The 15,371-nt window shown below is 41.1% G+C and overlaps 1 protein-coding gene across 1 annotated transcript in view; it reads left to right on the top strand.

Annotated features, from left to right (window-relative positions):
* Positions 1-15,371, top strand: part of NCOR1 (nuclear receptor corepressor 1) — a gene marked incomplete in the record, with an annotated part of 219,411 nt that overhangs the window by 153,380 nt on the left and 50,660 nt on the right. Inside the window, 6 exon segments of the mRNA XM_073616883.1 lie at positions 1,042-1,212; positions 2,176-2,339; positions 7,324-7,444; positions 9,137-9,235; positions 12,585-12,685; positions 12,822-12,993. Of these exon segments, the coding sequence (XP_073472984.1) occupies positions 1,042-1,212; positions 2,176-2,339; positions 7,324-7,444; positions 9,137-9,235; positions 12,585-12,685; positions 12,822-12,993 (828 nt within the window).

The following is a 15,371-nucleotide window of genomic DNA, read 5'->3' as shown; positions in this document are numbered from 1 at the left end:
AGGTTCTGAAGTCCTCTTTTGAAATTGTATAGAAACTTTTATTTGTACATATGAGCTGTTGCCTGCTATGCATGCTATTGCATCTGACGTCAGCCCTAATAAAGTCATAAAATGTCTCCAGTTTGTCAGTCAATTGCATTACATGAAACAGGTCTGTCGCTCCTAGTGGTTGATCTGCCCTTTATTAGGTCAGAGGAACTCCTAAAAAAGCTTTACTGTTTGTGTGATGCAGTTAAATCATTTACAGTTTAAAGCTAAACTCCAGGCAGATAAACAATAAAAAAAACATTTATGTGGACATGTGTTCATTAATAAGTCATTAAGCGTATGTTTAAAAGCACCTGGTATAACAACTAAATTCCACTTGGTATTTAGCCACCCATTAGATCTGTAAGAGCCGTTAAAGTGGATCTAAAGGCTTAAGTTTTTCTACCTTCGTGCATTTAATGCATGAAGGTAAAAAACCTATGTGCAGCCCCCCCCATTACTTACCTAAGCTCTCTCCCAATCCAGTGATGTACAGGAGAGCATCGGCTCTCTGGGGGGGACGACACTCTCCCTCATTGGCTGAGACTGCTGTCAGTCAGAGGGGGCGTGGCCAAGCTGCGGCTCTCTGTCTGAATGGACACGGGAGCAGCAGCTTGGGAGTGCGCCTGCTTGGGTGACCCCATTGCAAGCTGCTTGCTCTGGGGGCACTCGTCAGGAGGGAAGGGCCAGGAGCTCCGGCAAGGGACCCAAGAAGAGGAGGATTGGGGCTGCTCTGCAAAGCCGCTGCAGGTAAGTATAACATGTTATTAAAAGGCAAAACATTTTTTTTTTTTTTTAAACACTTTAAACTTTGTTGGGGGAGGAGACTGCTTTCTGAAGTATGCACATGCTTGCAGCTGTAAAAGGAAGGAAACATTTGTGAAGCATAAAAATTAGGCACATTTGCCTGGAGTTCTGCTTTAATGAATTGTAAATACATGTTTGTGTGTTGTGCTTTAACCCATAGTTCGTGTTATGCATATGTTTTTAACTTACTATGACTAACTTTGGCAGGAAAATCTGTGTACATGCCTTATGCTGCTGAAGTCAAGCGAGCACTGGAGCATGAAGCTCAAATGCAGAATGTTGCACGTTCTGTTTCACCGTACAGGATGTCTCCACGAGAAGTTGGCAAGGCTTCCCCGCAAGCAGAGCTCAATCCTGTCCGCTACTGTGTCCCTCCAGGTACTGCCTGCTTGTTGTTTTCATGCTCCCTGTGCTGCTTTAGCTGTTCTGTCTTCCTGTGTTTGTGTCTGTGTAGGGATCGTTAAAGTTGGGTTATTGTCTAATGTAAACCTTTCAATGCTGTACAGATTTGTTTAATTTGTGCTCCATAACCGGAATACCTTTTTGGACAAAGAATTTCCTAGTATGGAATAGATGAGAATAAATATGGAGAACTTTATAGGTCATGATATTCCCTTTTACCACTTTTGTTGAAAACCGCATATAGTTAATTTAACTTACTGTTAGGTAAATAGCTGAAGCAACATGAATTACACCTTAAAATTCAAGAGGATGTATGACCAGTCAAGGTGGGCTAAAAGGAGCTAAATATATGGCCAACTTTAGAAAGGACCAGATTTACTTTGCAATATCGGAGATTAATTTACATTGCTTGTATTTAAAAGTCAGTACTATTAAAAATAGGAGTTAAAGTGGTTGTAAACCCTTTCACACCACTTTTACCTACAGGTAAGCCTAAAATAAGGCTTACCTGTAGGTACTGGAAATATCTCCTAAACCTGCAGGGTTTAGGAGATATTTACTATATACGCTTACGCTGACGTCATCGTTACTTGCGCACTAAAGAAAGGGCACGATTGTGCAGTTTCTATAGGGCCCATGCTGTGACCGGCTGCCCCCGCGCGCGACTACGGCCAGACACAGAGCTGGAGTCCACGGCCCCGGAAGGGAGAGGGGTGAAGACGGACGGCGCCACCATCGCGGGCAGGTAAGTGCATTATGCTTTTACTTTGCAGGGGAATCAAGGGGGAAGTAAAACCATTAGGGTTTACTTCCTCTTTAAGAGTATTATTTTGGCTAATCTTGTAATATATTACATTACATGTTGTATATGTCACAAATGTGGCTTTCATTCTCTAATGTTACAGTTGTTTATTTAAGGCCTTTTTTTTTTTTCTCTAGTATTGCAGCCTGCTCCCCATCAGGTAATAACTTCCTTAGCCGAAGGAACACGACTGCCTGTGACGCGCCCAACCCGTCCACCTCCCCCTCTGATTCCGTCATCCAAAACTACAGTGACCTCCTCTGACAAGCCTTCCTTTATTGTGGGGGGATCTATATCCCAGGTACTTCAGACTTATACATTTTAGAAAATTGTAGATATTACAATGCTGCTGGAGTAATGTCTTGTTTAGCATCTTCACTGAGAAGGGGGGGGGGGGGGGGGGTGTTATAGACACTGTCATGAGACCGAGCAATGCTAAACTAGGTCATGGTGTTCTTGCAGTTTGTAACACAGATATATATTTGTAGTCTCCTCTTTCAACCGTAACTAATCGTGCTGTCATGAATTTTACTGAACTTACAAAGTGTGATTGATGGTTGCTTTTTTTTTTTTTAACACAGAAAATGTACTTTTAAGTGCACCAGATTTAAAAAAAAAAAAAAAAACCCCTACAAGAAATGGGCCCTAAACAAGGTGGTTAAGGCACGGGTGACTCTAAGGATGTATACACACATAATGCTGGAGAGTGCAATTTTGCTGATTTTTCTTTGGAATATTACCAGAAACAAAAGTGTCTGTTGTAGTATTTCCCCCCTCCATTATTCATGTTTAGATCTACATAAATCTACATTAACTGCTTTGGCCATAAATTGATCATGTCAACTATAAGCCCTATTTAGGAATCGCAAAGTATCCAGTTTTGGTTTTGCTAACTTAAAAACCCACTTCGGTGTCGGTGGACTTGGCTGCCTTCTGTAATTTTAGGTTGCAGACACTAAACAAGCATGCAAGTACTTCTGTTACCTTCGCTAAAACAGTCTAAACAAGTACCTAGGGCTGCAACTAACGATTATTTTCATAATCGATTAGTTGGCTGATTATTGTTTTGATTAATCGGTCAATAACCTTAAAAAAAAAAAAAAAGTATGGTGTATAATTTAGTTAATATGTAAAGTTTAAAATAAAAGGCAATTTCTTAAATATGTATATGCAGTATTAAATATAAATAACAGACAGAAGAGAGATGCTGTATATACTATTAGAGGTTGAATCTGGTAAATATCATCAGACTCAGGGAGCAAATTTTTTATTTAAAGAAAAAAAAAAAACATTAAAGGCAGTTTTGTCAGATTTTTAGACAGAATTGTAATATATACTATGTATGACAGACTCCCTTGTCATAGGCAGGTGGCTTGATAAAAGCTACCCATGCCTGCTGTCACTTATGCTGGCCATACAAAAACAATGTCTTCCTTCAAAAAAAAAAGCAAGCTGCAAATTATTGTTTAGAGTGGCCCTATAGCAAGGTTAAAAAAAAAACTTCTGCCTTTAGAACCACTCACTTCCTGTCCAGAACTACATGTCCCATGAGACATTGCTCCTCATGCATTCACAAGTTCTCAGGCACTTACTGACCTGTATGGATGGTGTACTGAGCTGTATGTGTGCTGCACTGTATTTCCTGATATGTAAACAAATAATGCATTCTTTATGCAGACCAACTAATCAGCTGGCCGATTAATTGATTATGAATATTTTCATAATTGATTTGTTTCGGCCCTACAAGTTCCAATCGGGTTACCATGTGATGCACAAAAACACATTCCTTGGTTTATACTCCCTGACCCAAATTTTCATTTGTGTCTCACTCTCCCCTGTCCCAGACATTGTTGATCACAGTGGGATGGCATCCTCAATAGAGGCAGCCAGTGCTATCAATTCTTAAGCAATGAGCACGATTAGATGGGTCCAGGTGTTTGACAAGCTACAGGCATGTGAATCACCAATGACAATGCTGATATTCACTCCCCTCCCACAACATTTTTCATCCCACTGTAGTGCAATCAGACCTGGCCTACATAAGAGTGGCACTTGAATTCAGGAGCAGTGCAGCATCGCTGTCACACAGTTACAGGAAACTGCGTTAGGTTGATTTGTTTGGCAGGCCTAGAAGGTATTTGTGGGACTTTACAGGTGGACTAAGAAAGCCGTGAGTGCCGATGCACTTATAATTAAGTGCAGGGCATATTTTTTAATTAGGCCAATATTCTTAAAAAATAAATAACTAAAAAGCTAAAATATCTGCAGACAGACAAGCAACTTGCACTTTCAGCAGATGTCTACAATGCCAGCCACTCTAAAGGACACTTTTACATGGATAAACATGAGTGGTAAAAATAGGCCCCCAGTCGCCCACCTAAATTCCAACATTACAGCCGGTCTGCAGAGTTTGACTGGCAGCACCACCTGTCAAACCCACCAATTGAGGTCAGTGGTAGTGCGTACCAAGCATGCGGGGCAGTATTTTAATACAAAAGCTCCCCCTGGGATTAAAAAAAAATAAAGCAGACATTCAGGAGGTGGCAGGATCGAATCCTGAATGCCTGCCAGCCACTGCTTTACCACCATCTGAGAAGCGATTAACCTCAGATCACTTTTCAGAGGGAAGTAAGCACTGCTAGACAGGTGGAAGAGCCTTAATTCTGTTACGATGGGTATACTTTTCCCAAAAGTGAAAAGTAGAAGTGACGTTTGTGCTCTGATGTAGTCATTGTATGTAATTACTCTCGGACTGATGAAGAGACTGATAAGAAAACAGCAGACCCCGTACCACTGGCTTTGATTACAGCTTGTAGTAATCTTTGCTTTTACCAAACGGTTTTGTTATTCCTTGGTCATGGTGCAGTACATTATCCACAGAAGAAAACATGCAAAGTAGCATTGTTACAATTTATTCCAAAATAACTTTTCACTGAGGGCCAGTTCACACCACATGCAGTCCAGTGTGTTTTTGTTCTGCATCAAAAACGCATGGAAAGTTGGTTATATGGTTTATATAGTTCACATCAGTGCAGTCAGTTACAGGGCTTTTCAGTTACAGAAAAAAAAGTAGAACATGCTGCATTTTTCCTGCACTGGACAGTACTAGACCGCAGTAAAACGTATCAAAAATGCTCTGGACCCTAGTAGAGTGGAATAAAAACTGCAAAAAATCTCCTGGAAATGCACCAAAATCACATTGGGACGCATTAAAAACACACATGCAGAAACGCATCTGGAACGGATCTGGAGTGCGTTTTTGTGGTGTGAACCAGCCCGAAGTCTATCAGGTAGATAACCAACTCTCGATTCCCCTTATTCTATATCTGTAAAAGCAGTCTATCCAATGCACCTATTTTAAAAATAAACAATGTGTGTCCTATATGATTATACATTTCCCTAAAAAATGATTCTGGTACCTCCTCTTGTTTCTTTAATCCAGTGGTCATATGACCACAAAGCCTCCTCCATGTTCTATCCGGAGGTTGTGCAGGGCATGTCAATGTTGGAAAGGGGGCAGGATGTTAGTAGCGAATAACACAAAGGGGAGTACTTTCCCTGCTGTGCACGCTGTATTCTAGTAGCGTGCCTCTTCTGCACTACAGGATGTGATTGACATACACAGTGGGAAAATCTGTTTACATCTGCTGTCCACTTCCCTATTGGATGCAGCTGCATAAGGCAGGCTGTGATTGGTTAATGGGCCACAGCCTTCTCTCAGCAGTGGCACTGGACAAAGAGTGTGTCTGTAAACCTGACTACAGAGATACAGGCATGCAATGCCATGCCTGTACCTCTAGCTAGAACATGTGTTACTGTGCTTAGCGTGGTCAGTTTTGAAAAGTAAATGAGTGGTACTGACAGGATCACCAGTTATATGTATGAAGCACTCAGAGCGTTTAACAGAGTCCTGTGAATGGATGAACTACAACTGCCGACAGCCTTTGCGGCTGTTGGCTTCTAGTTCTCGGTGAACTACCACTATGCTTTTAAATGCTGTGTTAGTTATTTGATTCTTCCTGTCAGTGAGAAACTGCCTGGCTGTACAGATTACACTGACAGTCTGCATGTGACCTGCATGTCATCAGCGATCTGCTGATCGCTAGTGCAGTGCTTTCCAGGTTCCTAAAACAAAAAAATACTAAATGCACATTTTTTTTTTTTTTTTTTTTTTTTTTTTTTTTTTTACCTTCAAACCTTTTTAAACTCAATGAAGTTGTCACCATAGCTGACCTAGTTAAGTAATTATGTAGAATCAAGTGGTCAGAATCACCTTAATTATGACATTTCCTTTGTCACAAAATGTAAATAGTCACCTGTGTGCTGCTTGCAAAAGTATTGGATACAAGGAACATTTGCAAAACTTTGGAAACCATTTTAGATTGATTATTAAAGGAGAAGTACAGCCAAAGCTCGTTTGTCTGTACATTTCCTGTGGATCACAGGAGTGCAGTGCGTTCTGTATTCCTGTGACACGTTTTAAGCAGACAGTGGGCTAAAAACTCGCTGTCAGCTGACGCCATAGAACTGGTTCAGGCCCGTGCAAGATCGCCACAATGGAGTCGGGATCCGCCGACATGCCTGGAATGGCACACGGCTCAGCCTCTCAGTGAGCTGCTGAGAGCCTGAGGCAGCCACTCCCGCCCCCTCCACAACCCAGCGTTCCAGTGAGTGCGAGAGGGGGGGGGTGGCGGGAAGAGCAGACAGTCAGCAGAGAGCTCAGGATGCTGTGAGAACCGAGCAATCAGCTGTGTTCGATCGCTCGGTTCTCAGTGTTAGAGGCTCCGGGGGACAGATACAGTATTGGACCAATGCTGCATCCACCTAGGTAGGTATAGTTCTTAAACAATAGGAACATTGGTAAAGGTGTTGATGCCCTAAAACTAATTAACACACTGTTATCAATTCACACTTCTTAATGACCATGTACACGGTTTGTGACCACAGTGCTTTCTTCCATACATTTCAGTTTACAATAGGGATGGTCATGCACATGAAAAGCTGTATGCCTTTGTATGTGGAATGGCCTATGTAATAAAATGTTTAATCATTTCTATAATAATAATTTCATTTCCTTGAGTTGGTTTGAGTACGTTTAGGAAACCTTAGAAGCCTCATGCCTCAAAATTGTACATTTAATAAATGTAGAGAACTTCTAGCACTTTGAGGGATATAGGAAAGACAGGTTTTGTGACTGCATCACTGTCCTATTTGTAGATATACTTGGATGCATTTACATTTTCATTTATTTGAAGCTTATGCGTGCTTGACTAATATTCTTTCAGGGAACACCTGGCACATACTTAACATCGCTCAGTCAGCAGTCCTATAACCCAGAGCCAGTTAAGCCCTCTGTTGGCTCCATCTCTCTTGGCCTGCCAAGGCAACAGGAATCTGCTAAAGCTGGTAAGTCCATTACTTGATGTGCGATTTCATACAGTTTCTACATTCATCGTCATTGTTGAACATTAAGAGTGTGACAATGCTCTGAGCAAGACTGCGCTGGCCTTGTCTATGGAAAGCGTAAGTCTGGCAAAGTTGTTCTGTTCTTCTAGACTAGAGAAGTGACTGCTAAAATTCCTTGTGTGACTTGGACAACGCAGACCGTTTTTTGCACAGGAGTCCAATTGTCACTTGCTACTTGCCCCTAAAGAAAACTACAGTATTTGTCAGTGTTTGTTCTTCTGAAGTGGGCACTTTACTATGAGCCTAACCTGGCCCAAAACATTTGTAAAGTAACAATGATGCTGATGTGTAAGCTTCCTGTGGTGCTTGCAAGTATTTTTTGTTAGTCTTTAAATCCATCCTTCTCTCTGTGGATCTTTTGGCTCTTAGGCCAGCTGGATGTTGGGCCTTGACCTATGCCAAGTCAGAGTAACTCTGTCCTCCTGACGTTAAGCTCTGTCATTTAACTATCAGTTGCAGAAATTCAGCAGGAGCCCTGGGCTGAAGTTGAGGACTCATGTACAGCTTGGGCCTACAGTCCATGAAGAAACACAGGAGTAAGACAGAAAATTATCAGCATCCACACTGTTTAGGATTATTTTAGCCCAGACTATGTTCACTTTAGGCAGACTTTTACAGGTTTGGCAGGCCAGCCAGCATTTCCCATAATGACTAACTTATTTTGCATGGTATGGCACACTTTTCTCTTACCTATTGTGCTCTCCTCCAGGCATGTGAGTCTAAGCCTCTCTACCCTGTTACCGCTTCAGTTACATTATCCTGCACCATTCTCGGCTGCGGAGTAGGCTGGAACTGTGTACTGCACATGTGCTGCAGTCAGTGTACCAATCAAAAATTGCTAGCAGACAAAAGGTTTTTACAGAAACGACTTATAAAAAAATTCCAATTTTAAGTATTTTCATACATGGGAGAAATCTGTTGTGATTATTTTAGGATTAAAATAAATAACCAAAACGCCAAGGATAATAAATAATCCAGTTACCAGCTGCAGTGAACAAACTTACTGTGCAAATATACTTATGAGAAATCAATACACCGCGATAAATGATATATTTAACAAAATGAAAAGATAGGGTTAAATTAAACAGATTGCATAATGTTGCTTCAACCACATTAATGACTGCCCCAGTAGGTGATAGACAGTGCTCATGTTGAGAGGTAATATATCCGTGCTACTAGGTGCTCAGACAAGGTGCCCCCACATGGATGTAAACTTGCCCCTCCGTATGGACCAACTATCGCTAGTTCGGTATGACAGGCGTGTGGGGAGACCCCTGGAGATATCCTTGTATACGAACGGTTAAATAGTAAAAAAATATGGGGCAGCATGCAACACACAGGACATTGTGCTGCAGTGTGTTGTAGTGCGCGGGCATTTTTAAGGTGCACTGGGGTGCCAGCATGTAAGTGAGCCCTAACTTGTTTATTCACAGCAGCAAGTCAATTACAGTCTGCTTCCAGGTTTCTTCTGACTTTGCTCTGAGCAGCTTTAGTTTTTCAGATTTTTCATGTGCTTGTATAGCCGCTAGCAATAATCACTGTCTTCTCCCGGCAGGGACGGCTTCCCCTATTATATTTATGATATTTAGGTTACATGTAAAATAATTTACATGCGCTTATGTTGATTTCTAGGTTCTGTGACATACATCAAGCAAGAAGAGTTTTCCCCGAGGCAGAGCTCCCAGCCAGAGGGACTGCTGGTCAGAGCACAGCATGAAGGTGTTGTCCGAGGTTAGTCATTTGGGAGGGCTCAAGAGGCTGCAACATTAGATACCTCCGCTTTAGTACAGGCTCTGCCATGCTGATAATATATGATGAGCCTCTGACAATATAGGAAGAATACTACATTGTTTGCTGTTCATAGCAAGGATTCTTATTTTCCTTTTCTTCTAACAATAAACAGTAAAAGGACAGATCCTCATGTAGAAGTGCTGCTACTTAAAACAGAGTTCATCTCAGAGTTCCTTATCTTTGGTGTTCCTGAAATATGTTCAGAACTAAAAAAAATAGCTATAATAAAGCGATTTTAGCAGATAAATATAAAATATTGCCTTTTGACTTTCATATTTTCTAATACCAACAAGTGGGGTTCCAAAAGGCCTTGTTGGCATGGGCTGCACCTTGTGAAAGCATTTCTGAAGACCGGTGTGTAGAGCAAGCATTTTACAAAGCTTTCTACAAGTTTCAGGGCAACTTTTGAAGCCTTGAAAGCTATCCCCTTCCTTCAGCCTGACAATTTTTAAATTTGGGTCTTAAAACTGAACCCCATTTTTGATATACTTTACATAGTTTATTTGGTCCAGCTTGGCCCAAACAAACTATGTCCCTCACTAGCAAGTGGGACCGCTGAATCTGCAGTATAAACTGTATGTAGCTGAGGCTACATACAGCATACACTCTTGTCTCGGGTGCGAGCCGAGACTTCTGTCTCAGAACCAGAGTGCGATCAGCCATTCAGAAAAAGCAATGTATTCTAGCAATGAATACAACGCTTCCTCTGAATGGCTGAGTCAGAGTTGACTCTAACGCAGCCAATCAGAGGAAGTTTTGTATTCATTTCTAGAATACAGTTCTTTCTCCCAAAGGCTGAGCATCTCGGTGATGGACTCTATTGTGTTCTGGGTATGAGACAGGAAGGTTATGGCTCAAACCTGGAACACAGTGCAGTATGCTGTATGGAGCCTCAGCTCCATATAGTTTATACAGCACATCCAGCAGCCTTGCATGGTATTGAGGGACAGAGTTTATTTGGGCCAAGTTGGCCCAAATGAACTATATAGAGTATATCAAAAGACAGAGTTCAACTTTAACCGCTTGTGCCCACCCCAATGTAAAAATACTGTGGCAACTCTGCGCCAGATCATGTACGTAATCTGGAATTTCCAGCTAGGGAGCACTTGTGCATGCCCACCCACCGCCACATATGTGCAGTCATTCGGAACAGCACAAGTCAGTCAGCAGGTTCCAGGCAATGTTTTATGGGCGGAACCTGTTGATCAGCATAGTGAATCCCGGTACAGAGCCCTGTGTTTACAAACAACTAAGGACTCTGTACACGGAGCAGCGACGTAGCTGACAACCACATCTCTTAGTAAAAGAAGCACACATTACACATTGTTAGGCACACTGTTAACCCTTTGCCCCTAGATGTTAACCCCTTCCAGCCAGGGGCATTGGTTAAGTGACAGTGTATAATAATAGCACTGATCCCTGTATTGGTGTCACTGGATAGGTCGGTGTCATTTATTTAGTTCCCACCCAGTGTCAGTATCAGAATGTCCATCATGCTCTTGCAGTCCCACTATAAGTCACTGATCACTGCCATTACTAGCATAAAAAATTCCAGTGTACATATACCATCATTCGGGAAACCTCTTTCAGGCAAACCAATCAATATACATTTATTGTGGGGTGTGTGTGTGTGTGTGTGTGTGTGTGTGTGTTTTTTTTTTTTTGTTTTTTTTACTAAAGACGTGCAGCAGAATACATTTTGCTTGCATTCTTAATTTATGAAGACATTTGATTTTTCTTTTCGTCATTTTTTTGATTGGATATGTTTTATTGCATAAAGTAAAATATATATATTTTTTCGTTTATATAATAAAAAATAAACCCAGTGGTTATAAAAGCTCTGTGTGAAAAAAAAATTATATAAATTTCATTTGGGTACAGTGTTGCATGACCGCACAATTGCCAGTTAAGGTAGCACAGTGCTGAATAGCACAAAATGCCCTGGTCACGAAGGAGGTAAAACCTTTCGGAGCTTGAGTGGTTAACCACTTAAGGACTGGCCTTGTTTTGAGATTTTGGTGTTTACAAGTTGAAAACAGTGTGTTTTTGTTTTTTTGTTTTTTTTTTTTTTGCTAGAAAATTACTTAGAACCCCCAAACATTATATATTATTTTTTTTTCTAACACCCTAGAAAATGGCGGTCATTGCAATACTTTTTTTCACACCGTATTTGCGCAGCGGGCTTACAAGCGCTCTTTTTTTGGAAAAAACTCACTTTTTTGAATAACAAAAATAAGACAACAGTAAAGTTAGCCCCATTTTTTTTTTTTTTTTTTATATTGTGAAAGCTAATGTTACGCCAAGTAAATTGATACCCAACATGTCAGACTTCAAAATTGCGCCGCTCGTGGAATGGCGTCAAACTTTTACCCTTAAAATTCTCCATAGGCAACGTTTAAAAAATTCTACAGGTTGCATGTTTTGAGTTAGAGGAGGTCTAGGGCTAGAATTATTGCTCTCACTCTAACAATCGCGGCAATACCTCACGTGTGGTTTGACTACCTTTTCATATGCGGGCGCTACTCACGTATGCGTTCGCTTCTGCGCACGAACTCGTTGGGACGGAGAGATTTAAAAAACATTTTTTTTCTTCTTATTTATTTTACTTGATTTTATTTATTTTTTAACTTTTTTTTTTTTTTTTTTTTTAAATGGGTCACTTTTTTCTTCCTATTACAAGGAATGTAAACATCCCTTGTAATAGAAAAAAAAGCATGACCGGTCCTCTTAAATATGAGATCTGGGGTCAAAAAGACCTCAGATCTCATATTTGGACTTAAATGCAATAAAATAAATTTGTCATGTGAAAAAATGACAACAGAAAAATGTGCCTTTTAAGACGTATGGGCGGAAGTGACGTTGCTTCCACCCTGCTATATTATGGAGACGGGTGGGGGCCATCTTCCTTCACTCATCTCCATACACAGCCACAGACAGGTCCCAATCTGCTCCGCCACTGCTGGTGGCTCCGGTAAGCGGCGGAGGGCACGGGATAGTAGTGGGAAGGGGGGTGGCACCTCTCCCGCCGCCGATTAACGGTGATCTCACGGCGAATCCGCCCCGGAGACCATCATTATCATAAACAGAGCCGCCGGCTCTAAAGATGGATACCTTCTTTGTGGCAGCAGCTGCTGCCGTTACCAAGATATCCATCTTCAAACTGCCAACGTATATGTACATGAGCCGGTCGGTAAGTGGTTAATGAGAGCACTGACAGTCTTGTTAAAAACGCTGTTTTCATGCTTTTGCCGGCATTAATCTATTAACACACTCATTGCTTTTGTTGCAGGTACTATGACTGCATTGCAGGAGGGAAGCATCACTAGAGGCACTCCAGCCACCAAAGTTCCCATGGAATCAATGTCCTCTCTTCGAGGGTCCATTACTCAGGTATTTATCACACTGGGGCTGAAATTCATATATTTAGTAGCTAAAATGTTTGTTGCCCAGTACTGTCTGTGTGAGTTAGTAGTATAACCAATGGTTTTGCTATTTGTCATATTTTTATTATTGTTGTCTTGGCCAGGGTACGCCAGCACTGTCACAGTCTGGTATTGCTGCCGATGTTTTGTTGAAGACGACCATCACCAGACTGGCTACAGAGGACATGAACAGTCCGGAGAAGTGTAGAGAAGAGTCCTCTGCCAAAGGCCATGTCATTTATGAGGGAAAGAGTGGACATATCGTATCTTATGATTGTGAGTATGACTAGGGATTGTTACCATTTTTTCATATGATAGAACATTGTATTCAGAAGAAATTTTTAGACTCACAAAAATCATGGTTATTGACTTGGCTATAGGCAGTAATGTCGGGTTAACAAGTATGCTAGACTTGTTGCTTTACAGGAAGAGGTGTGTTGTATTTTTTAAAAATTTATGTTGATATTTCTAGCTTTATTTTCAAATTGCAGTTGTGATGTTCGGTGTTTTACTAAATACGTTCTACTGAGTCTCGTTTGGTTTGTCTTTATATTACCTGTTTGTATAGTGTGTCATTCTCATGGCTTGGCTTGTTATGCAGAGTGCCCATACCAAGACAGAAAGATTTGTTTTTTTGAAGTCCTCCTTTTTGCTCTGTCTTCGGACCCGGTGATCCTGCCAGCAGAATCCTTGGTTTCTGACTTTAATAGGCCAATCTCTTACTATGGGCTTTAGTGATTTACAGCACACAGCTGAATTCTGGGCTAAGATTAGATGCCCACATATTTATCCCCCCCCCTTGGAGCCCATCTTACCCATAGTGCCTGGGATATGTATTATCAACACAACCTTGCACGTCAAACAAATGACATGCAAGTGCTTTTGAATTTCTTCCTTTCTCTCCTTCACTGTGCATGCGTGTCTGGCTTGCAAAGAACTGTTCCAAAGATATTTATTTCTGGTAAACAAAAGCATTCACAAAATGAATAGAGCGGTTTACCTTGGCCATGGTTAGCAATCATTCTGAATGGAAAAAAGGCACAGTTTTGATGAACTTTAATGACTTATTCAGTAGAGGAAGTTATTTTCCAGAACTGAACTACCATAGATGCATTCTTCCAATTCCTGAGTTTAGAGAATTTTGACATGTTAATTGTCAGTTTCTTATGTATCTTTTTGGATCAGTGAACTCCCTTCTGGGAGGCTCTTTACCTTCCCTTGCTGCTTGGAACACAATTTTTTAGTATAATAAATATAAATATATACATTTTTTTTCTTTTCTGGCTACATGTGGGATTTGGAAGTGAAGTTGGCAGATAGACTATGTTCATTACAGTTGCTATTGTTTCATCACTAGGCAATTCTTCTGAGTGTATGTTCATATGGTGGCAGCAAGTACAGAAGTGCAGTGTCAGTGAGTGCAGACGTGTGCCATGATGTTTTTTGTTGGCAAGTGCAGAAGGGTGTCTAATGTGTGAACTTTTCATGGTATTGAATGTAGATTGTGAGCGCCTTAAAATCTCTTTAGTTTCTTGACGTTTGTATATAATTATTATGATAGAGAATTTATATAACGCCAACAGTTTGCGCAGCAAACATAAGGGCAGACAGTACAGTTAGAATTCAATTCCATACAGGAGAAAGCAGAGGGCCCTGCTCATTAGTTTACAATCTAGGAAGGGAGGGTCAAATGATACAAAAGGTAATAACTGTGGGGGATGATCTGAAAGAAAAAATAAAAGTATAGTTGTTGGATAGGTGCAGAAATAAGCTTTTCTGAAGAGGGTTATCAGGGATCGTCTAAAAGCAAACAGAGTAGGGGATAGTGGGACAGATTGGGGTAGGGAAGTTCCATAGGATAGTGGAGGCTCGGGAAAAGTCTTGGAGGCGAGCATGGGAGGAGGTGACAAGGGAACTAGAGAGCGGAAGGTCTTGTGAGGAACGAAGAGAATGATTTGGTTGGTATCTTGAGACCAGGTTAGAGATGTAGCTGTGGGCAGAGTTGTGGATGGCTTTGCAAGAACTTGTTAGTATTTAGAATTTAATTTGTTGGGTGAATGGAAGCCAATGGAGGTATTGACAGAGAGGAATAACTGACACTGAACAGTTGGTAAGGTGGATGAGCCGTGCAACAACATTCATTATGTTCTACTAAGGCTTCATGCACACGAGACGCCGGTGCAAACTCTGCTGAACACATGTTTTTAAAAGCTGAAACCGGGGTTTAGAAACGCCCGTTTTGCTGCGTTTGCATGCCACGTTTAACTGCGTTTGCGTCTAGAAGCGTTTAGTTAAGATAACAAAGACCCTCCCCAAGCTCAGAAAGCATTATAAATTTTAACTATTTCTGCCATTTTGATCAAAGTGAGCAGCAGAGAGTGCAGTTGTATACTTGTATTTGCCTCTTTCTGTGTTTTTTTTTTTTTTTTTTTTTTTTTTGGAAATGGATCCCATATTGAACATATTGCAGAACAGAGAATGAAATTGTGTGACCTGACTTTGCTAGGAACCCCTTTGGATATGTTGTAGTGCTAGTTGCACTTTGTTTGCACACCAAATTTGGGGTTCCTAGCACCAAGTGGCCCCAAAGTCGGGTTGCAAAATGTCATTCTCTGCTGCAGTTTAAAAAAGTTTCCAAAAAAAGGGTTCCTTTT

This window comes from Aquarana catesbeiana, linkage group LG02 (genome assembly GCF_042186555.1).
Source record: "Aquarana catesbeiana isolate 2022-GZ linkage group LG02, ASM4218655v1, whole genome shotgun sequence".
Lineage (NCBI taxonomy): Eukaryota > Metazoa > Chordata > Amphibia > Anura > Ranidae > Aquarana > Aquarana catesbeiana.
Note: the sequence above shows the minus strand (reverse complement) of the source record. Positions and strands in the feature narration are given on the sequence as shown.